A 22,941-nucleotide genomic window follows, 5' to 3' on the forward strand; every position below is an offset into this window, starting at 1 on the left:
AGTGGACAACCCCAGCTTCAGGGTTAGGGTCCCTCAGTGGACAACCCCAGCTTCAGGGTTAGGGTCCCTCAGTGGACAACCCCAGCTTCAGGGTTAGGGTCCCTCAGTGGACAACCCCAGCTTCAGGGTTAGGGTCCCTCAGTGGACAACCCCAGCTTCAGGGTTAGGGTCCCTCAGTGGACAACCCCAGCTTCAGGGTAGGGTCGCTCAGTGGACAACCCCAGCTTCAGGGTAGGGTCGCTCAGTGGACAACCCCAGCTTCAGGGTTAGGGTCCCTCAGTGGACAACCCCAGCTTCAGGGTTAGGGTCCCTCAGTGGACAACCCCAGCTTCAGGGTTAGGGTCCCTCAGTGGACAACCCCAGCTTCAGGGTTAGGGTCCCTCAGTGGACAACCCCAGCTTCAGGGTTAGGGTCCCTCAGTGGACAACCCCAGCTTCAGGGTAGGGTCCCTCAGTGGACAACCCCAGCTTCAGGGTAGGGTCCCTCAGTGGACAACCCCAGCTTCAGGGTAGGGTCCCTCAGTGGACAACCCCAGCTTCAGGGTAGGGTCCCTCAGTGGACAACCCCAGCTTCAGGGTAGGGTCCCTCAGTGGACAACCCCAGCTTCAGGGTAGGGTCGCTCAGTGGACAACCCCAGCTTCAGGGTAGGGTCCCTCAGTGGACAACCCCAGCTTCAGGGTAGGGTCCCTCAGTGGACAACCCCAGCTTCAGGGTAGGGTCCCTCAGTGGACAACCCCAGCTTCAGGGTAGGGTCCCTCAGTGGACAACCCCAGCTTCAGGGTAGGGTCCCTCAGTGGACAACCCCAGCTTCAGGGTAGGGTCCCTCAGTGGACAACCCCAGCTTCAGGGTAGGGTCGCTCAGTGGACAACCCCAGCTTCAGGGTAGGGTCCCTCAGTGGACAACCCCAGCTTCAGGGTAGGGTCCCTCAGTGGACAACCCCAGCTTCAGGGTAGGGTCCCTCAGTGGACAACCCCAGCTTCAGGGTAGGGTCCCTCAGTGCGGCCACTCGGCACACCCGGTGCGCACAACGCACTGGAACGACAACGCACCGAGTGCACTGAATAAACAAACGACAAGAGAGCACACCAGTGCGTTCCGGGCGCATTTCTGAACGCACCCATAGGGAGAGAGAGAAATGGAGGTCATAGCTGGTCGAGACCTAACGGCCGGGCTCCACCGGGCGCGTCAGCGTCGCGTCTCCGTCAGGGAATGTTCCCTTTTTAATCAATTAAGGGTGGCTCCACTGCCCGCGTTGACGGAGACGCGACGCGTGCATTAAAATTGAACCGGTGCGTTTTTTGACGCGACGCGACGGAGACGCAACGCGTCCGGTGGAGCCCTGGCGTAACACGCTACACTAGTGCTGCAAGAATTGGCCAAAAATTTCGAATATTCCTTTTAAAACACCACGTCGGTTCGACTCATTCGAACTTCGAATGTATATCATTTTAATATAAAATATTGTAGCCTAATATGCAGTAAAACTTTCTCTTTCTTTCTCTAAATGCACCGGCCGCGGTTGGTGTGCTTCTCTTGAGAGAGCATTTAATTTTAATTCGAAACTTAATTTTTTATAGTCGATTATTCTTTATTTTTGAAGTGGTGCATGCAACCACTTCCTTAAGTGAGTATGTGTGTGGGTGCCTGCCTGGCTGGCTGGCTGGGTGGGTGGGTGGGTGTGTCTGAGCACGAAAACAGCATGGTTGTTTTTCACCACCTGTGCGCAACCTAACACACACACAAACACACACATGCACATATTAACTGTATATATGGTGATTTTGGGTGTGCCAGTATAGTAGTGACAGTACAGTACAGTAGAGGGTACAGTAGAGGGACCCCCACACGGTAACTCTGTCATTTCTCAACCGTTCCGGACGCGGGGCGGCTCGCCGGAATCGGGCCGGCACTCTGGGTGCGTTCCTGGGGGTCTGGACCCCCCCCCCCCCCCCCGGGGACCCCCACACGGAGTTGCACCACTTACTTCACACGGGTGTGATTTTTATATTCTAATATTCCTTCGAATATGCAGTATACAAAGTGAGTAATTCAAACATTTAGAGTCATTAACCAAAACAAAAGCGGACATCCATCATCAATGTACTTCAAATAGACCACCACAGGTTACTACCTTCATGTGTCTCTCTCACACACACACACACACACACACACACACACACACACACACACACACACACACACACACACACACACTGTTTGATAGATATATAGATAAAACAAATTACCAAATGGACTTGGACACAAACAATGAAAAGAAAAATAAATCACACCTGTGCGAAGTGGGCGCTAATATATTAAAGTTTATTACATGGCTTGGTTGAATGCTTGATTCTGATTGGTCAATCGCTTAATTCAGCTGTGAATTATGTGTCGATAATGACCGCTCCGCTGTATAACAGACCGCTGCCTAATCAAACCCTCTGAGCACCAGCTGCGCGGCTGCGCCCTGCTTGATTTACTGCTGTTTCCAACATGACAGCCATGTAAACACACACACTAGTGACACACAATGTCATTTACAGCTAAACATTGCTCTCAAAAATGTTTCTGAAAACATTTGAGCGAGAAATAGACGAAGCAGGACCCGAAAATGGATTCTATTTGATCAACTCACTTCCTTGTTTTCCGACAGTGCTGCAGCTGCAGACGCAGCCAGCGCAAACTTATGGAATACTTTTTTTGTTGTGTTTTGGGTCAATGTTTTAATTTATGTTTGTTAGCCTCGGTGGTTAAACTCCCTGTCGGTGAATTATCTCCCGACAATGATACCTAGCCAGATATTATCCCTTACCAATGACCACCTAGCCAGATATTATCCCTTACCAATGACCACCTAGCCAGATATTATCCCTTACCAATGACCACCTAGCCAGATATTATCCCTTACCAATGACCACCTAGCCAGATATTATCCCTTACGTAACTCATGTTGATTAGGTGATGTAATGGTGATGTAAAACAAACGGTGCCAACACAAACATTAAACACCATTAACAATAAAGAGACAACAGGCCTATGATGTAAATGACACATGATGTAAATTTTCCCTTCATTGTCAATGGCGTTTACAAAACAAACATTGAAATAAAGACAAACATTAAACCTGTGTATAGGAGGGCCTAGCGCCCCTCAAAAAGCCTTCGCTTGTTTCCATTGTGGTCCACTCGGTCAGAAAGCTTGTTTCCATTGTGGTCCACTCGGTCAGAAAGCTTGTTTCCATTGTGGTCCACTCGGTCAGGTCCACTCGGTCAGAAAAAAAATCACACTTGATGGGGTGCTCTTATCGTCATGTATTATATTATACAACACATTCCGTGCTAGCGCCCCTCAAACACACCCACGCGCGTGCCCGCGCGCCCGTGCAGCTGCGCGCGTGCAGCCGTGCACACACTTCCTATAGTTCTGCTGTTTCTGACCACTTTGTCTGTTTTGGGCTCATGAACGGACTTTCACATAGATATTTCTTGGGCGGCCACTTGGGAAGTTGGTGGGCGTCATACCCAGGTGTTTCATGCACAACCCCAAATGCACGTCCTCGATGTACAGGGCCGGGACGTGCCTGGAGGCCTCCACGAACCTCCTGGGCATGTCCAAGGACACAACGTAGCCCCCTCCCGTCACATACGGTGGATAGTGTGACGCGGCGGAAGCATCGTGAGGTAGAAACCATTTGGACCATGTGTATCTGTAAACTGGATTCCGATGTCCAACATGTCCGGCCATGTAGTTGTCCCTGGGAGCGCCCTCCAGCATGTCGACCAGGACGTCCACGTCCAGGAACATGTCCGAGTCGATCTTCATGGCGTAGGAGGCGGCGGGGCAGCGTGAGTCCAGCCACTCCATCATGACCATGGTCTTGATGGTCAGGTTGTTGTAGGAGTCCACGAAGTCGGCCTGCAGCAGGTCCCCGTGCTCCATGCTCTCCTCCAGCACCTCCTGTTGGACCCGCTCCGCCCCCTCACCCGTCGCCAGTCCCAGCAGGAAGAACAGGCTCACCCTACGGCCCAGCACCAGCTCGGGGTATCGGATTTTGCTTCCCCACGTCTGGCGAATTGCGTCGCGATGCGCCCTGTTGCGCGGGTGCACAGGGACGATCAGTACCACGAAGGGCTTCTGTTGTTGACAGCGTTCCGCCTCGTCCACCGTGAAGTCGTAGTCCGCCGGATACTCGACAAAGTAAGGTCTGCGTCTGGTTGGCTGGCCGGCCTCCGTCGGCTGCCACTCATTAGCTATGAGCAGCAAAATGAAACAGAGTGGAGCAGCAGCCGTGAGGCGATGGATAAGGTCTGAACTCTTCATATTGTCTCTTCTCTCTATGATCTCTGGCTTAAAGATCTGGCTTAAAGACCTGTCTTAAAGACCTGTCTTAAAGACCTGTCTTAAAGACCTGTCTTAAAGACCTATCTTCGGCTGGATCCTCTGTTTAACACAAAGACAAAAATGTGGCTGAATCTTTTATAGTGTGTCCAGAGCTCTGGTCTGACGTCACATTACAACACAAACTGTTGCCAATCTATGGAGCTGTTTTATTGCCAGGACTTAAAATGGACTTAAATGTTTAGTGCACTAAAAATGACAATGTGAGATGTCACTTTAACAGGGGGTGGGTGGGGGGGGCTCAAATACGGAACATGTCAAACTGCGAGCACTGCGCACACAGTGGCCTCTCCACACTGCAGAGACCACACACACACACACACACAAATATGAAGACGTCAACCTGGATATGATGCTCGACTGCTCATGAATAAGTGAAGATATACAATGTTATATTGAACGTGGCACATGGCAGAATTAATGGTCTTATTTTTGTATTTTTTTTGCGGCGTTATTCGATTATTAGAATCATAATAGAATACATCCCTACGCCTCGTATCTCATAAAAATCACACCCGTGTGAACTGAGTGGTGCAACTCCCCCCCCCCCCCCCCCCTCTCTCTGTCTGTCTCTCATTAGCAGGCAACAGCACTATCTCTCTCTCTCTCTGTTTCTGGCACAACAGCGCCACTTTTGCCCCTACTGCTACTCATAGTCACATAGTCACTTAATCACACAGGTTAACACGGACATGGTTAACACGGACATTGCTGTTCCTTGGAGTGGTTGCACCACTCAAAAAAACGGTAGAATACTAATTCATTAAAGGTATATTCAGTGATTTGACTTAATTCAAATATCACTTATTTTTTCTTTTTTTCTGGATAATCCTCCCTACTATAGTGTGCGCTGACCATATAAGGAAATCCTCCCTGTCCCCAGTGAGCCCCTGTTGTCAAAAAACCCTAGTTTCAGTTTTGGTGGCGGGTGGCAAAACCTTCATCCAATCAGGATGAGAGGGGCCTTCCTCCAATCATGATCGAGTGGGGGCGGGCCTTGGTGCACATGATGTTGGCCTGTTGCACTTCCCCCCACTGTAGAGCGTGCATGTGCACATTTTGTTACCGGGGCGGACTGGGTGGTTTTCCAAATCACCGAATGCTCCTTTAAGATGTTACTGGTTGTGTTTTGTGCCAGCGTAGCTGTCCTTGGTGCTGAAGCGTGCAGAGCTGTCCTTGGTGCTGAAGCATGCAGAGCTGTCCTTGGTGCTAAAGCGTGCAGAGCTGTCCTTGGTGCTGAAGCGTGCAGAGCTGTCCTTGGTGCTGAAGCGTGCAGAGCTGTCCTTGGTGCTGAAGCGTGCAGAGCTGTCCTTGGTGCTGAAGCGTGCAGAGCTGTCCTTGGTGCTGAAGCGTGCAGAGCTGTCCTTGGTGCTGAAGCGTGCAGAGCTGTCCTTGGTGCTGAAGCGTGCAGAGCTGTCCTTGGTGCTGAAGCGTGCAGAGCTGTCCTTGGTGCTGAAGCGCTACTTACATTTTTTCCCCTTTTTCCATGCAATATTGCATGGATTTGTGTTCATTGAAATATTTTTGAAAAACGTTTCGACTCGGTTCCACAGATGATATTATTGTGAAATTAGCCGAACTACAAGCTCACAACGTCTCACATATCATAACGTTTGCCTCTTATTACGTAATTATTGTACATATTATTATTTGACCAATTTGGCATTAAAAAAGGATCTTAAAAGTCCTTAAACTATGTCACTTTATAAATGTGCAGATACCCTGGATCCACTTATGCTGTATGTTGGTTTATTTACCGTTGAGTGAGAAAACAATGTTGTAATGTACAGTATATTAACACTTAGCCCGCTAGCATTTATTGAAAAATTAGGATCTAATTCACGCCAGCATTTTTGCCAGTTGAGCTCTTATTTTGAAAAGCCACATTTCCAGACTTCCGGAAGTGAGCTTAACCTAGTAAGTTGAACAGGTCCAGGACGACTGTTGCCTATGCCAGGGCTCCAGAGGAGTCCCCATAGTCGGCTCTGTGCCATTACAGAAACGTTGTTTTGACCAAAAATGCCATCTGGGACAAGGAATAAGAGATACAGGCGATTGAAAGAAACAGATAGAATGGATTATTATGGTGCCAATGATCTAAGATGGGCGATCCAGTCTTGTGACAACAACAGCTAGCTACCCGAAGCTAACGTAAGTAGCATTATGGCTTGATCGATCGAATGCACTATAAAAGCGCAATTGCCATTGATCTACGGCAATGGCGTTAAGCGTAGTATCAAAAAATAGGCTTCAATTGACCTAGATCTATGCCAATGGCGCGGAACCTGTTAAACAACCCAGCATCCTCGTGTGCGGGCAAACCTGACATGCAGAGAGACCCACTAGTTCCTCATTAAGTCCCTTTGGGAATGCTGTATCACGTATGTAGCACGCCTCTCTTTGGGACACCACCTGGTCTCCGTCTCCTCCTCTGTAGCACGCCTCTCTTTGGGACACCACCTGGTCTCCGTCTCCTCCTCTGTAGCACGCCTCTCTTTGGGACACCACCTGGTCTCCGTCTCCTCCTCTGTAGCACGCCTCTCTTTGGGACACCACCTGGTCTCTGTCTCCTCCTCTGTAGCACGCCTCTCTTTGGGACACCACCTGGTCTCTGTCTCCTCCTCTGTAGCACGCCTCTCTTTGGGACACCACCTGGTCTCTGTCTCCTCCTCTGTAGCACGCCTCTCTTTGGGACACCACCTGGTCTCTGTCTCCTCCTCTGTAGCACGCCTCTCTTTGGGACACCACCTGGTCTCTGTCTCCTCCTCTGTAGCACGCCTCTCTTTGGGACACCACCTGGTCTCCGTCTCCTCTGTAGCACGCCTCTCTTTGGGACACCACCTGGTCTCTGTCTCCTCCTCTATGTAGCACGCCTCTCTTTGGGACACCACCTGGTCTCCGTCTCCTCCTCTATGTAGCACGCCTCTCTTTGGGACACCACCTGGTCTCCGTCTCCTCCTCTATGTAGCACGCCTCTCTTTGGGACACCACCTGGTCTCCGTCTCCTCCTCTATGTAGCACGCCTCTCTTTGGGACACCACCTGGTCTCCGTCTCCTCCTCTATGTAGCACGCCTCTCTTTGGGACACCACCTGGTCTCTGTCACCACCTGGTCTCCGTCTCCTCCTCTGTAGCACGCCTCTCTTTGGGACACCACCTGGTCTCCGTCTCCTCCTCTGTAGCACGCCTCTCTTTGGGACACCACCTGGTCTCCGTCTCCTCCTCTGTAGCACGCCTCTCTTTGGGACACCACCTGGTCTCTGTCACCACCTGGTCTCTGTCTCCTCCTCTGTAGCACGCCTCTCTTTGGGACACCACCTGGTCTCTGTCACCACCTGGTCTCTGTCTCCTCCTCTGTAGCACGCCTCTCTTTGGGACACCACCTGGTCTCTGTCTCCTCCTCTGTAGCACGCCTCTCTTTGGGACACCACCTGGTCTCTGTCACCACCTGGTCTCCGTCTCCTCCTCTGTAGAACACCTCTCTTTGTGACACCACCTGGTCTCTGTCTCCTCCTCTGTAGCACACCTCTCTTTGTGACACCACCTGGTCTCTGTCACCACCTGGTCTCTGTCTCCTCCTCTGTAGCACGCCTCTCTTTGGGACACCACCTGGTCTCTGTCTCCTCCTCTGTAGCACGCCTCTCTTTGGGACACCACCTGGTCTCTGTCTCCTCCTCTGTAGCACGCCTCTCTTTGGGACACCACCTGGTCTCTGTCTCCTCCTCTGTAGCACGCCTCTCTTTGGGACACCACCTGGTCTCTGTCTCCTCCTCTGTAGCACGCCTCTCTTTGGGACACCACCTGGTCTCTGTCTCCTCCTCTGTAGCACACCTCTCTTTGGGACACCACCTGGTCTCTGTCTCCTCCTCTGTAGCACGCCTCTCTTTGGGACACCACCTGGTCTCTGTCACCACCTGGTCTCCGTCTCCTCCTCTGTAGCACGCCTCTCTTTGGGACACCACCTGGTCTCTGTCTCCTCCTCTGTAGCACGCCTCTCTTTGGGACACCACCTGGTCTCTGTCTCCTCCTCTGTAGCACGCCTCTCTTTGGGACACCACCTGGTCTCTGTCTCCTCCTCTGTAGCACGCCTCTCTTTGGGACACCACCTGGTCTCTGTCTCCTCCTCTGTAGCACGCCTCTCTTTGGGACACCACCTGGTCTCTGTCTCCTCCTCTGTAGCACGCCTCTCTTTGGGACACCACCTGGTCTCCGTCTCCTCTGTAGCACGCCTCTCTTTGGGACACCACCTGGTCTCCGTCTCCTCCTCTGTAGCACGCCTCTCTTTGGGACACCACCTGGTCTCTGTCTCCTCCTCTGTAGCACGCCTCTCTTTGGGACACCACCTGGTCTCCGTCTCCTCTGTAGCACGCCTCTCTTTGGGACACCACCTGGTCTCTGTCTCCTCCTCTATGTAGCACGCCTCTCTTTGGGACACCACCTGGTCTCCGTCTCCTCCTCTATGTAGCACGCCTCTCTTTGGGACACCACCTGGTCTCTGTCTCCTCCTCTGTAGCACGCCTCTCTTTGGGACACCACCTGGTCTCAGTCTCCTCCTCTGTAGCACGCCTCTCTTTGGGACACCACCTGGTCTCTGTCTCCTCCTCTATGTAGCACGCCTCTCTTTGGGACACCACCTGGTCTCTGTCTCCTCCTCTGTAGCACACCTCTCTTTGGGACACCACCTGGTCTCTGTCTCCTCCTCTATGTAGCACGCCTCTCTTTGGGACACCACCTGGTCTCTGTCTCCTCCTCTGTAGCACGCCTCTCTTTGGGACACCACCTGGTCTCTGTCTCCTCCTCTGTAGCACGCCTCTCTTTGGGACACCACCTGGTCTCTGTCTCCTCCTCTGTAGCACACCTCTCTTTGGGACACCACCTGGTCTCTGTCTCCTCCTCTATGTAGCACGCCTCTCTTTGGGACACCACCTGGTCTCTGTCTCCTCCTCTGTAGCACGCCTCTCTTTGGGACACCACCTGGTCTCTGTCTCCTCCTCTGTAGCACACCTCTCTTTGGGACACCACCTGGTCTCTGTCTCCTCCTCTATGTAGCACGCCTCTCTTTGGGACACCACCTGGTCTCAGTCTCCTCCTCTGTAGCACGCCTCTCTTTGGGACACCACCTGGTCTCTGTCTCCTCCTCTATGTAGCACGCCTCTCTTTGGGACACCACCTGGTCTCTGTCTCCTCCTCTATGTAGCACGCCTCTCTTTGGGACACCACCTGGTCTCTGTCTCCTCCTCTGTAGCACGCCTCTCTTTGGGACACCACCTGGTCTCCGTCTCCTCCTCTATGTAGCACGCCTCTCTTTGGGACACCACCTGGTCTCTGTCTCCTCCTCTGTAGCACGCCTCTCTTTGGGACACCACCTGGTCTCTGTCTCCTCCTCTATGTAGCACGCCTCTCTTTGGGACACCACCTGGTCTCTGTCTCCTCCTCTGTAGCACGCCTCTCTTTGGGACACCACCTGGTCTCTGTCTCCTCCTCTATGTAGCACGCCTCTCTTTGGGACACCACCTGGTCTCCGTCTCCTCCTCTGTAGCACGCCTCTCTTTGGGACACCACCTGGTCTCTGTCTCCTCCTCTATGTAGCACGCCTCTCTTTGGGACACCACCTGGTCTCTGTCTCCTCCTCTGTAGCACACCTCTCTCTGTGACACCACCTGGTCTCCGTCTCCTCCTCTGTAGCACGCCTCTCTTTGGGACACCACCTGGTCTCCGTCTCCTCCTCTGTAGCACACCTCTCTTTGGGACACCACCTGGTCTCTGTCTCCTCCTCTGTAGCACGCCTCTCTTTGGGACACCACCTGGTCTCTGTCTCCTCCTCTGTAGCACACCTCTCTTTGGGACACCACCTGGTCTCTGTCTCCTCCTCTGTAGCACACCTCTCTCTGTGACACCACCTGGTCTCCGTCTCCTCCTCTGTAGCACGCCTCTCTTTGGGACACCACCTGGTCTCCGTCTCCTCCTCTGTAGCACGCCTCTCTTTGGGACACCACCTGGTCTCTGTCTCCTCCTCTGTAGCACGCCTCTCTTTGGGACACCACCTGGTCTCTGTCTCCTCCTCTGTAGCACGCCTCTCTTTGGGACACCACCTGGTCTCTGTCTCCTCCTCTGTAGCACGCCTCTCTTTGGGACACCACCTGGTCTCCGTCTCCTCCTCTGGGTAACGGGTTTACTGCATCTATGTGTGTTTGAGACGCCTAATGGCCCTGCTGCGCACAGCCTGTGACTGCTGGGAGAGAGAGGAGTGGTCCCAGTGTCTCTCTGCCCAGAACGCTGGCTCTCTCCACAGGGGGCAGTAGAGGGCACTGCAGGCCAGGGGCAGATGGGAGGCAAACAACACCCAGGTGCTGCAGGTGTGTGAGTGTGATTAGTTGTGTATAGTAGGTGTGTGTGTGTGTGTGCATGCGGTGTACCCGTGTGTGCAGCTGTTTGTGTGCTGAGGTATGTGTGCTGTGATTGTGTGTGTGTGTGCAGCCATGTTGAACACTCCCCATGCATGCACACCAGTGCACGCACGCACGCACGCACGCACGCACGCACGCACGCACGCACACAGCGACCCCCCCGCCCCCCACCCGCATGTGTGAGCGGTCCACACTTCATTAGGAGTTCAGGATAACGGCCAGCTAGCTCGCCGCTCCATTTCGCTCTGCCTGCTCTCTCCAAGAGCGACAGATGCCGCCGATACCGCCGCTGTCGCTACACCGCTGTTAACAATGCTGCATGCTGGGAGAACGCATGGGGCTCCGCCCACTCTGCTGTCTGCCCGCTTGGCCCTCAGGGAGCGAGGCTGAGGGCTAAACGGGGGCCCTAACCGGCTAACTACATGAGGTGCTGTGGTGCCTAGCAATGCATGCATGCGTGATTTCCTACGAAGGCTAATCACTTTTTTGGGGTAAAGTGTTGATCTTGTTGCAAAATGATGGGGAATACAAGCTTGCAAAAGGATCATTATGTTCCATTTGGTCCCTACCCATATGCGCGCACGCACGCACGCACGCGCGCGCACGCACGCACGCACGCGCGCACACGCGCACACGCACACACGCACACACGCACACACACGCACACACACACACACACACACACACACACACACACACTATTATCCATCTCCAGACAATACATAAACAGATATTTAAATGGCCATTAGGTGTTGTGTGTATAAAGGTAATGGGTTGCACTCAGAGTGCATGAGTTTCCTCTTTTATTAGTACTTTACATGTCAAATTAACATGTTGTTCATCTAACAGGATATTGCACCAGAGAAGTGTGTGTGTGTGTGTGTGTGTGTGTGTGTGTGTGTGTGTGTGTGTGTGTGTGTGTGTGTATGTGTGTGTGTGTATGTGTGTGTGTGTGTGCAGGGCCTGGTAGAAGGGTGGAGGTAGAGAGGGGCAGAATGAGGCGGAGGGGTGGAAGAGGAAATTGTTGCACATTTCCTGCAAATTGAGTTAAGGGGACATTAAGTGGGGGGCTTTAACCCATTCTGACCTGAGATCAGATTCTAAAAATGTCTTCTACATCCTGACAGTTTTCTGAAAAAGCTATGTTTCTATGTCAGTGGTTCTTCGATTTTTCAAAAATAGCAGATCTACAAGCTCATAGCGCGCCACTCGGTGGCGCGCTATGAGCTTGTAGATCTGCAATAGCTAAAGCATAACATGATGCTAACACCAAAAGGGGTTCCCGCCTAAAATAGGTTAAGGAAATACAAATGGCCGTCTTTATCACAGGTGGACACTGATGGCTTAATTTGGGGGGGACTGGGAGTGGGCTAATGGCTCCACAGGACACATGGTGTAAGGAGAGAGAGAGAGAGAGAGAGAGAGAGAGAGAGAGAGAGAGAGAGAGAGAGACAGAGACAGAGAGAGAGAGAGAGACAGAGACAGAGAGAGAGCCAGAGAGCAAGCAGAATGCAGACCTGTCAAGTGCTGTGTTGTCCCCTTTGTGTTTGGAGGAAGCACACAGCGATGTACAGATGGAGTGAGTGATATTGGCTTTCCATTTCAAGTTTAAAGGCAGAATAAGTCATTGGATTTAGGCTACATCTCAGTGGCCTTGTGGTTAGAGTGTCCGCCCTGAGACTGGGAGGTCGGGGTTCAATTCCCGGCCGGGTCATACCAAAGACTCTAAAAAAAAATGGGACCCAGTGCCTCCCTGCTTGACACTCAGCATCAAGGGTTGGATTGGGGGTAAGTCCCTGCGACATACTAGCGTCATGTCCAGGTGGTGTACTTGTACATCAAGCTGCCTCACGCTACAGAAACAGGAGATAGGCTCCTGCCCTATATGGGCCTCATGGCTCGGCAAGGCTACTTATTTAGGCTACATCTACACCAACGATAATTCCGGCATCACAATAATAATTATTGTCTGTTTGACCAGGTGGTCGCTAGCAGGTACCGCGCACTCCATTAAACAAACACTGCACCCCCCCCCCCCTCCTCCAAACCCTTCCCAACTCTTTTTGTATTTGACATTTTATTTGGCTGGTGACAAACGAGCAGCAGTTGGATTATACTGTCATTTGTCTCCTCTTTATTAGCGACACAAAAGGACAACCGCTCGTTAATTATTCCACCCGGAAAAGGTCCCCCCCCTCTTTGGACAGATGGCGAGGACAATGTTATTTATATCAATCAGTCCCAAAATGTTCGGCGAGGATTACTGTTGCTCGCGCCGCTTTGATTCATGTCCCTTACCTCGCCCCGTAGAGCCAACCTCCCGGGGCGCTCCTACGGGGGGGACGTTAATCGCAGGGGAATTGCATGAAACAGAGCTGGCGAGACGAGGGGCAACTGCGTTTCAGCCGATTCATTACATTTTGGCTCACATACTTTTGTTTTCGTTTGTTTGTGGTACCACCCGTATCTGTTCCACCTGAGGAACTGATGCGTCGTTATCGTTCGAGAGTTATCAGACCAGTCCAATAAACTTAAGTCATGGAATCATAGATCTGGCATACTTTAATGATCGCCGGGGATACTTATCCCAAAATGAATGGTCATGTGATATGCATATGAACAGCAAAGACATAGATGAAAGCAAATACGACCTGTTACATCACGAATCAGATTCGATCAATATCAGTCCGTGGGTCGGGGCGCCCCTGGAAGCAGGACAGAAGGCTCGTCTATCCTGGAGAATTCTAACGTGTCTCTACTTTTTCAGACACTATATAGAAATCTGGTCTCTCTGTGACCTTGCTTGAGCACAGCTAGGGTGCACACTCTTATAAGTAATGGTTAACTGCTTATAAGGTCTACTTTATCCCAACAGAACTGTGCAGAGGAAAGGGGCAGTGATGATGAGGCAGGCATCATGTGATTACTTGCAAAATGCTTCCCAATGTAAACAGTCAAATAGTATAATTGAATGCCACGAAAAACAGTCTAAGTCCACGCTATTTATCCATAATGTATAAATGATAGATAAGGGGTCAGGACAACGAGGCCTTTTCGTGGAGGGGTCAGAATTAAATTTGGACTTAGACTGTTTTGCGTCTGTGTTACGAATTATTGTCTCCACCAGGCCGAAGGCATGGGGAGAGAGTATGTTTTGCACTCTGTCCGTCTGTGTGTCCGTGTGTGTGTGTGTGTCCGTCCGTCCGTCCGTCTGTGAACAGCTAATCTCCGACACCGTTAACCCGGTCGATGCCACATTTTGCACACACACTCCCTGGATGCCAACGATGAACCTCTGCCCCAACATTTCCAGAACGGCCTGTTATAGCGCCACCAGGAGGCTGCTTTGTGCAAAACAAGTTTTTGGACAGTACACCTACAGATTTTGTCCAAACATCACGCAAATTGGTACACAGTCTCCCTAGAGCCATTCAACGAAACGCGTCTTTCAGATTTCTCAGACTCCATCCTGATTGGCTAAGATTGGCTTCCAAAGTTCGCAGGAGTGCTCAGTTTCAAACAAAATGCTGCAAATCATGAACACATCGTGTGATTTCCGTGAAATTGTGCACGCACATTCCCACTAGGCCGAGGAAGAAATGCCACATGAACATTTTCAACTCAGCCTCATGGTGGCGCTATAACTGGCCGAAAGGTGTTTTTACCTCTAACTGCACGGATCTGTGGATAACTTTGTATGCCAACTCCCTAGAGGCCAAGGAAAAACCTTTGCCTGGAATTTTTCACATCTGCTCTTTATAGCGCCACCAGGAGGCCGACATATGTAAAACACATTTTCTAATATTAATCCTTCAGATTTTATCCAAATTTCTCGCAAATCGGTACACATGCTCTCCATAGTCATGTGATCAAGACTGGTTTGTTTGATTTCTCATAATCCACCTTCATTGCCTACGATTGGCTTCTGAACTTTTCAGGAGTAGCTCCCGCTGTGTACCCGTTTTGTACAAATCGCCACAACTACTCAACGCAGCGTCCGATTGTGGTGAAACTGTGCATGCATATTCCCACTAGGCTTTGGAAGAAATGCCACTTGACAGTTTTCAAATCAGCTTCATGGTGGCGCTACAACAGGCCAAGCATCACACACACACTCCTATCCTCCTGGTGGAGACCTGTGCCCAGAAGGGCACTTTTTCTAGTTATTATTTTGAATTATCTTATTTTTTTTGAGTGGCGCTGTATATGTCTGTCTGACCATTTGAGCACAGAACTCACATGATTGGACATCATGCTTGTTGACATCATCAGACGTCATCATTGTGATAAAAGGCGCCGCTCACACAAGTGGGATTTATATATATATATATATATATATATATATATATAATATATATATTAACCCATTTAGGCCTGCCGTCAAAATAAAACAAAACGTTTGCTCTGAAAGAATATATACCTATTCAAAGATTTGAGCCGCATTTTTACGATTTTTCAAAAATCACACCCGTGTGAACTGAGTGGTGTAAGGTCTTATATAGACTGATCAGCTGTGGTCTGACATAATGTCTGACGTAATGAAATCACACCCGTGTGAACTGGGTGACCATAGCAACCGTGCTCATTTTTTGTGCACAGACAACAAAGCCAGTTGTAGGAGTGGTTTACACCACTCAAAAATAGCAGACCTACAAGTTCATAGCGCAACACTCGGTGGCGCGCTATGAGCTTGTAGATCTGCTATTTTTCAATAGCTAAAGCATAACATAATGCTTGAAACACCAAAAGGGGTTCCCGCCTAAAATGGGTTAAAATAAAACACGGCCACGCTACACTAATGTGTATTAAACGATGTTAACGATTGGACACCATTCAATTGCTGATGTCAATTTTGTGACACATTTTTTGACACCTCTCAAAATCCACCTCGCGAGCCGCTCCTCTCCAAGTATTTCTGGACGACTCCCCAGATGAAATTTAGGAGGATTTTTGCCCAGGCCGAAGGTAATTAATTCTTCAATTAAAATGTTGTTAAACATTTTTAATGAGAAATTGGCACCGGGGAGTTCAGAGAGACCAAAAAAGTTTAAGCAGACAAAAAAATAAAACCGGTATTTGGTTTTGTTGACCCAATTTGCGTGGCATTGGGTATTTCAGCAGAGCAGAAATCTAAAATAAATAAATAAAATTAAAATAACGTGAGGTGTCTCTTGGCACCTTCTTTATGTCAGGTGACGGATGTTTCATTTGCACCCCCTCCTCCTCCTCCTCGGTGGGCACTAATTAGGCCACCACACGTCTATAGGGGTGTCAATCCCATTCTAGGTCACGGGAAAAATGCAACTTTGTGCGGGTCGGACCAAGCATGCACATGCATGTCTGTCTCTGGTATAGCTAATTGGAAATAGTAATGACAGGCAATGCACTAGCTCTGGTCCATAGCCCTAATGCCCTTTGCTGCCGTTGCATTAAGGCTATGGGACCGTTCTCTTCCTGGCTCGCATGAAACGCAGACCAGCCTCTCCTCTGTTACGAAAATAAAAAGAACGTTTCACCTACTCACCAATACAAAGGCGGCTTGTGTAATTAGAAAGACTACTTTCCTTAGCGGACGCACTCTGAGCCCCCCACCACACGTATAAAATTGGCCAGAAAGGCATTTTTCTTTCACCGGAAGGAAAAATCTTGTCTATGAGATTTTCTCTTGGAAATATCGGTAGAGGGCGCAGTGGAGTAACTAGAAGTATTTTTTTCCCAGTGAAAATAAAAAATAAAACGATCTTCATATCACTTCATATCACAATAGGGTACCATAGTAAAGGTACAGTAACCCAATTTAAAATAAACTGTATAGTCTCTTGGTATTGCTTATATCGTACCAGTAACAATCAGACTATATCTCAGGTCTCCTTGCTTTTACATGTATAAGTATAATGTTAGTTCCTACCTGCCAATGTTGTTAGGGGGACATGTAAAAGTGTGGGACAGCCTATGTACATGAATGTACTGTTCTGCACTGCTGTGTTGGTTCGAGTTGCGTCAGGTTGGTGTGCCTTGCATGGTTTCCTCGCCCATCGGAGTGTGAATGGGTGAATGTGTACATTGTAATCTAAAGCGTTTTGAAGAAAAGGCACTGTATAAATGCAGTCCATTTACCATTTACTCTCTGCACTGGGAAGACATCTTGTGTTTACACAAGGTCTACACAACATCTCCAGCTAATCAACAGAGCAGTTGTGGGAGTGGGAGGCACTCACTTCATTAGATAGACTCGGTATTCAGTGGGTTCCTGGCATTGAACCGTCAATTAGAGACTTCTATAAATGTGGGGCTTGCTTAATCACCCCAAAAACTGGCCCCTAGGACTTCCCCCTTAATGCAACCCCATTAAACCATTTTGGGCGGGAACCCCTTTTGGTGTTAGCATTATGTTATGCTTTAGCTATTGAAAAATAGCAGATCTACAAGCTCATAGCACGCCACCGAGTGGCGCGCTACGAGCTTGTAGGTCTGCTATTTTTGAAAAATCGAAGAACCACTGACATAGAAACATAGCTTTTTCAGAAAACTGTCAGGATGTAGAAGACATTTATAGAATCTGATCTCAGGTCAAAATGGGTTAAAGGGCCATCAAAACAAAAGATCTGCCTGTAATGGCAATAATCCCTCAGTGCTGAGAGGTCCAAGCCAAACTTGTATCTTTAAATGAGTCATGATGGATGGATGTGCCGGGACCCCTAGTGTCAAAGAGTTGTATTGCCACGTGATTGATGAGTCCTGGACCCTACACACACACACACACACAGAGAGCGAGAGAGAGCGAGAGAGCGAGAGAGCGAGAGTGTGTGTGTGTGTGTGTGTGTTTCCGGCCAGCGTCTTTTCCGGGTTTTTAGACATGCTGGTGGATGGAAAAGAAGCTCCACCCAATAAGGTTTAGCCGTACCCGCAGACGGCTAAACACACTCACTGCCAGGAATTCATTCATTCATTCTTCCAAAACCGCCAGTGTCTTTTGGTTATGGGCCGTTGAAGAAAAGCCTGTTTTGACCAACAAAAAAAAATCTGGGAAAATAATCAAGAGATAAAAGCATTTGAAAAAAATATATAAACAAATGGAGGTGGACGGTAGCAGCCATCTCATTTCCGGTTAATTTTTGCTGTTTACTCTTAGATAAAAATATGAAAGAACAGACAAGGCCATAATATTGCTGTACAGTACATGAGACAAACTGTTCAGGAGTGTCTTTGTTTCATGCAAGCTTAGCCCATTTTGGGCGGGAACCCCTTTTGGTGTTTTAACTAAGCATTATGTTATACTTTAGCTATTGAAAAATAGCAGATCTACAAACTCATAGCGCGCCACCGAGTGGCGCGCTACGAGCTTGTAGGTCTGCTATTTTTGAAAAATCGTAAAAATGCGGCACAAATCTTTGAATATAATATATATTCTTTCAGAGCGAACGTTTTTTTTTATTTTGACGTCAGGCCTAAATGGCTTAGAGCTGCTAAACACTGAAATTGCAAAGTTGATATCCGTGATAATAAAGTCTGTCCAATTGGAATAAAACGGGGGAGCATGTGGTTTATGAAAGGATGGCTAGTTCCACGCCAACTCTTATCCCATTCTGGGCGGGAACCCCTTTTTGGTGTTTTAAACATTATGTTATATTTTACCTATTGAAAAATAGCAGATCTACAAGCTCATAGCGGGCCACCGAGTGGCGCGCTATGAGCTTGTAGGTCTGCTATTTTTTGAAAAATCGTGAAAATATTTATTTTCAGAAAACTGGAGGATTTTGAAGATTCTTTTTTTTTTTTTAAATGTCGACGTCAGGCCTAAATGTGTTATTACTGTAGTGTGGTTTTGGCCGCGGACGTCCCTTGTTCTTGGAAGCGCTATCAAATGGCACATGAACACTATAATCACAGCAATTTCACAAACATCTTTGACTGTACCGTCACACAGAAACACCGTCCAGGAGCAACACGACTACAGAAGAGCTCCTTATGTCCACAAAATATTAAATACAAAAAAACATTAACCCATTTAGGCCTGACGTCGAAGTTTAAAAAAAATCTTCTAAATCCTGACAGTTTTCTGAAATACCCTATGTTTCTGTATCAGTGGTGCTCAATATTTCATGTCAAGGACCCCAAAAATGATATGTAATTGGCCGCCGACCCTCATCTGAAAATATGTTGTGAGTTAAAACGTTCGCTGAGAAAGAATATATATTCAAAGATTTGCGCCACATTTTCACGATTTTTCAAAAATAGCAGACCTACAAGCTCGTAGCGCGCCACTCGGTGGCGCGCTATGAGCTTGTAGATCTGCTATTTTTCAATAGCTACATTATAACATAATGTTTAAAACACCAAAAGGGGTTCCCGCCCAAAATGGGTTAATGATTGAGATCAAAGAGAGGAAAGCAAAAGACATGATTTCTTTGAACAGTGAACAGACACCCAGCTTAATGGTCTGATAAAACAGGTATGTGGGCTCGACGACCAGATTGAAGATTTAATTGCTGCTCAGTGTTTTGTCGTTTTGCCGTTTGTGAACGAACAAAGAGTCCATACTGAGCTCAGAGTGACAATGACACACATTGGACTCATCCTGTCATCCTTATGTTCACCCTGTCATCCTTCATGTGTTCATCCGGCATATTTAAGAAATATTACACGAGAGGGTGTGGGTTAACGTGATTATTGCCACGACAGTGATGCGGTCAGGAACGAGACGAAGTCGAGTTCCGCAAGCATCACTGAAGTGGCAATAATCACGTTAAACCACACCCTCGAGTGTAATATTGCAATTATACAACAGCCTTAAAACTAAAAAAAAATTAATGACAGATGTAGTCACTAAGACCACAAATGTCCCAAGAAACTAGCTAGCCTAGCCACCGAGTTCGCTAGCGCTCTGGGAGAACAGAGCAGCTGAATTATTTGTTTTGATTAGGTGGTGAATGGTGCTGGTTTAACCCACGGCTAGAAGGCTGTTTCAACCAATCAGATTGCTTCCTCGAAACGACCTGTGGTATAATTTACAACATTCATTCATTCATTCATTCATTCATTCATACTGAAAGATGGCAGTGAATTTAGAATTATATATCTGCTCTAAGATCACTTGTGACATGTCCTGAAACGCACAGTGTATCATTTGTCACCTGGGCTGCTGTTGTGATGCCTTTTTGTGTACACGATTGGGAGGGGGGGCTAATCATCACCTCTCCCTCCCCATTTTGAAACATCGGATTAAATTAATACCACCACCAATTGCCTCCCCAACAAACACAACTCTTAAAAGGCATTGCTGTTGATGACTGACATCTCTCTCTCTCTCTCAAGGACCTCTGGGTGCACGTTTCAGAGGACTTGAAGTGGACCACAAACACCTCAAACATCTTAAAAAAAGGCCCACCAGCGCCTCTATTTCCTCAGGAGGCTGAGACAAGCTAGCCTCAATACCTCAGTGCAGGAGGCCTTCTACAGGTGTGTGGTGGAGAGGAGAGTATACTCTCACATTCTCCATCACCACCTGGTCCTGGTATGGGAACTGCTCTGCTGCTGACGAGAAGGTGCTGTAGAGCAGGGGTTCTCAACCCGTGGGTCGCGACCCCTCGGGGGGGTCGCCAAATTATTTTAGGGGGTCCCCAAATTATTTAAAAAAAAGAAAAAAAAAAGATTTTTTTTTAATTTTTATTTTCACGATTTTTCAAAAATAGCAGACCTACAAGCTCGTAGCGCGCCACTCGGTGGCGCGCTACGAGCTTGTAGATCTGCTATTTTTCAATAGCTAAATTATAACAATGCTTAAAACACCAAAAGGGGTTCCCGCCCAAAATGGTTTAAGGTTATTGTAGCAGTCAATTTATATTGGGGGTCGGGAGGGGGCGGGGCGGGGGTCCCGAGACATTGCCAAAGCATTTCCGGGGGTCCCCGGCCAAAAACGTTGAGAACCCCTGCTGTAGAGGGTGGTGAAAAACGCCCAGAAGATCACACTCGCTTCCATCGAGGACAGTGACCAGCAGGTGCAGGTGCACTGCGGCCCCACTCACCCAGCCCATGACCTTTGCCCCGCTCCCCTCGGGTAGGAGGCTGTGGTCCATCAAAGCCATGTATATGTATGTATATATGTGTATATATATATTTGTATATATATTTTTTTCCCCCTAATGAATAACTGACTGTATTGTGCTGCTCGTTTGTTTTTGCTTTTTTTTGTCTGCTTTTAATTTATACCTTTCTAGTTTGTCTCACTTTTACTGTATACATTTGATTCATCTTTATGTGAAAACATAAAAATTAAATAAAAAATGTTATTTAAAAAAAAAAAAAAAAAGCCAGGACTGAAAGGCTCAAACGCAGATTCTACCCGGGGACTGTCAGGCTACTGAACTCTTAAATCAAATAAAATGCACGTTAGCTGTTTTTAATATTTGTAATATGCTGGTCAGTTTTAATGCACTGCACTTTGGGATTGTATGCTTAATTCTTCTTTTATTGGTAGGTTTTAAAATACACTGCTGGTCCTGAGTACGATTTTCGTTTTATATATGCAAACATGTGAAATAACAAATAAAGTAAACCTCTCTCTCTCTCTCTGGTGTGTGTCTGTGTGGAAGTGGTGGTGACACACACCTGTTAATTATTATTCCTCATCACAGTCTGTCAGAGTAGCCACACTTAAGTCATGTCATGATCAAAGGCAACCAGGCAGAGTTTAGCGGTCCCACTGAGCCTCGCCTCCCCCTTCGTGAAAAAAGTACGTCTTCCATCTACGCTCCTGGACACACATAATTTTGGACGCTGTGTGTGGGTTGATTTGACAGAAATGTAATCGTATAAGTGATTGGAGTCCAAGTATACCAACACATTCAGGTTACATCTTCCCTTAGTTAAATTTCCAGACAGACGCCAGGACACAAATAGAAACAGTCACAGTTGTACTGCCAAATACATCTCTGCTTTTCCAAGGTCTCTTTTAACCCATTCTGGGCGGGAACCCCTTTTGGTGTTAGCATTATGTTATGCTTTAGCTATTGAAAAATAGCAGACCTACAAGCTCATAGGCGCGCTACGAGCTTGTAGGTCTGCTATTTTTTTTAAATCGTGAAAATGTGGCGCAAATCTTTGAATATATATTATTTATTTCATAGCATTTTTAACTCAAATCTTTGCTTCTGGGGGTCCCCTGGAACAACATATGTTCAGATGGGGGTCCGCAGCCTAATACAGATAATTCTGGGGGTCCTCGACATGAAAAAGGTTGAACACCACTTGACAGAAACATGGGTTTTTGTCAGCCTTTTTTTAATCGACCTCAGTCCAAAATGGGTTAAAGGAAGATTCAGTCATTCCTGTGTTTTTTTAACACTGTCAAGTGGCATCATTTACAGCTTTTCAAAAGGCACATTTGAGGAACTTCACTGCGAGTAGATGACGTTTGTTCAGCGCCTCGCTGTTTCAAGAAGGTGCCATAAATTACACAACCACCTACACACAAACATGTCTCTCTTTATAACGGATTTGCTCTGTTCTATTAGAGATCACAGCATTAACCCATTTTGGACTGCGGTCGATTAAAAAAAAAGGCTTCTAAATCCTAACGTTTTTCTGAAAAACCCATGTTTCTATGTCAGTGGTGCTCAACCTTTTTCATGTCAAGGACCCCCAGAATTATCTCTATTGGGCCACGGACCCCCATCTCAAAATATGTAGTTCCAGGGACACCTCAGAAGCCAATATTTTAGTTAAAATTGTATTCAAATTTTTGCGCCACATTTTCACGATTTTTCAAAAATAGCAGACCTACAAGCTCGTAGCACGCCACTCGGTGGCGCGCTATGAGCTTGTAGATCTTCTATTTTTCATTTTTCAATAGCTAAAGTATAACAGAATGCTTAAAACACCAAAAGGGGTTCCCGCCCAAAATGGGTTAAAGAGCATGACAGAATAAAAAAACACTATGATCCAAGTGTAGAAACTGTCTCTTTGGCATCTCTGTTATTGGAAAATGAATATACAAATCGCTGTCTAAAGATACCGCTTTCATCCTAGCCTGATTATCAAACTCTGTCTGAAGCTTCCTGAAGCTCACTCAGTGGAGTGGGGCGGGGTCTATGGGCTGGAACCAGGCTACTTTCATCCAATCAGGAGAGAGAACTCG

The 22,941-nt window shown here is 48.0% G+C and overlaps 1 protein-coding gene across 1 annotated transcript; it reads right to left on the reverse strand.

Annotated features, from left to right (window-relative positions):
- Nucleotides 1-3,457: 3,457 nt before the first annotated feature.
- LOC306917177 (beta-1,3-galactosyltransferase 5-like) lies at nt 3,458-4,321 on the reverse strand (the record flags this gene model as incomplete). Its single annotated transcript, XM_079495310.1, has 1 exon — nt 3,458-4,321. The coding sequence occupies one exon, from the start codon at nt 4,319-4,321 to the stop codon at nt 3,458-3,460; it is 864 nt and encodes a 287-aa protein (XP_079351436.1).
- Between the last annotated feature and the right edge of the window lie 18,620 nt (nt 4,322-22,941).

Source organism: Electrona antarctica (genome assembly GCF_951216825.1).
Source record: "Electrona antarctica genome assembly, chromosome: 24".
Lineage (NCBI taxonomy): Eukaryota > Metazoa > Chordata > Actinopteri > Myctophiformes > Myctophidae > Electrona > Electrona antarctica.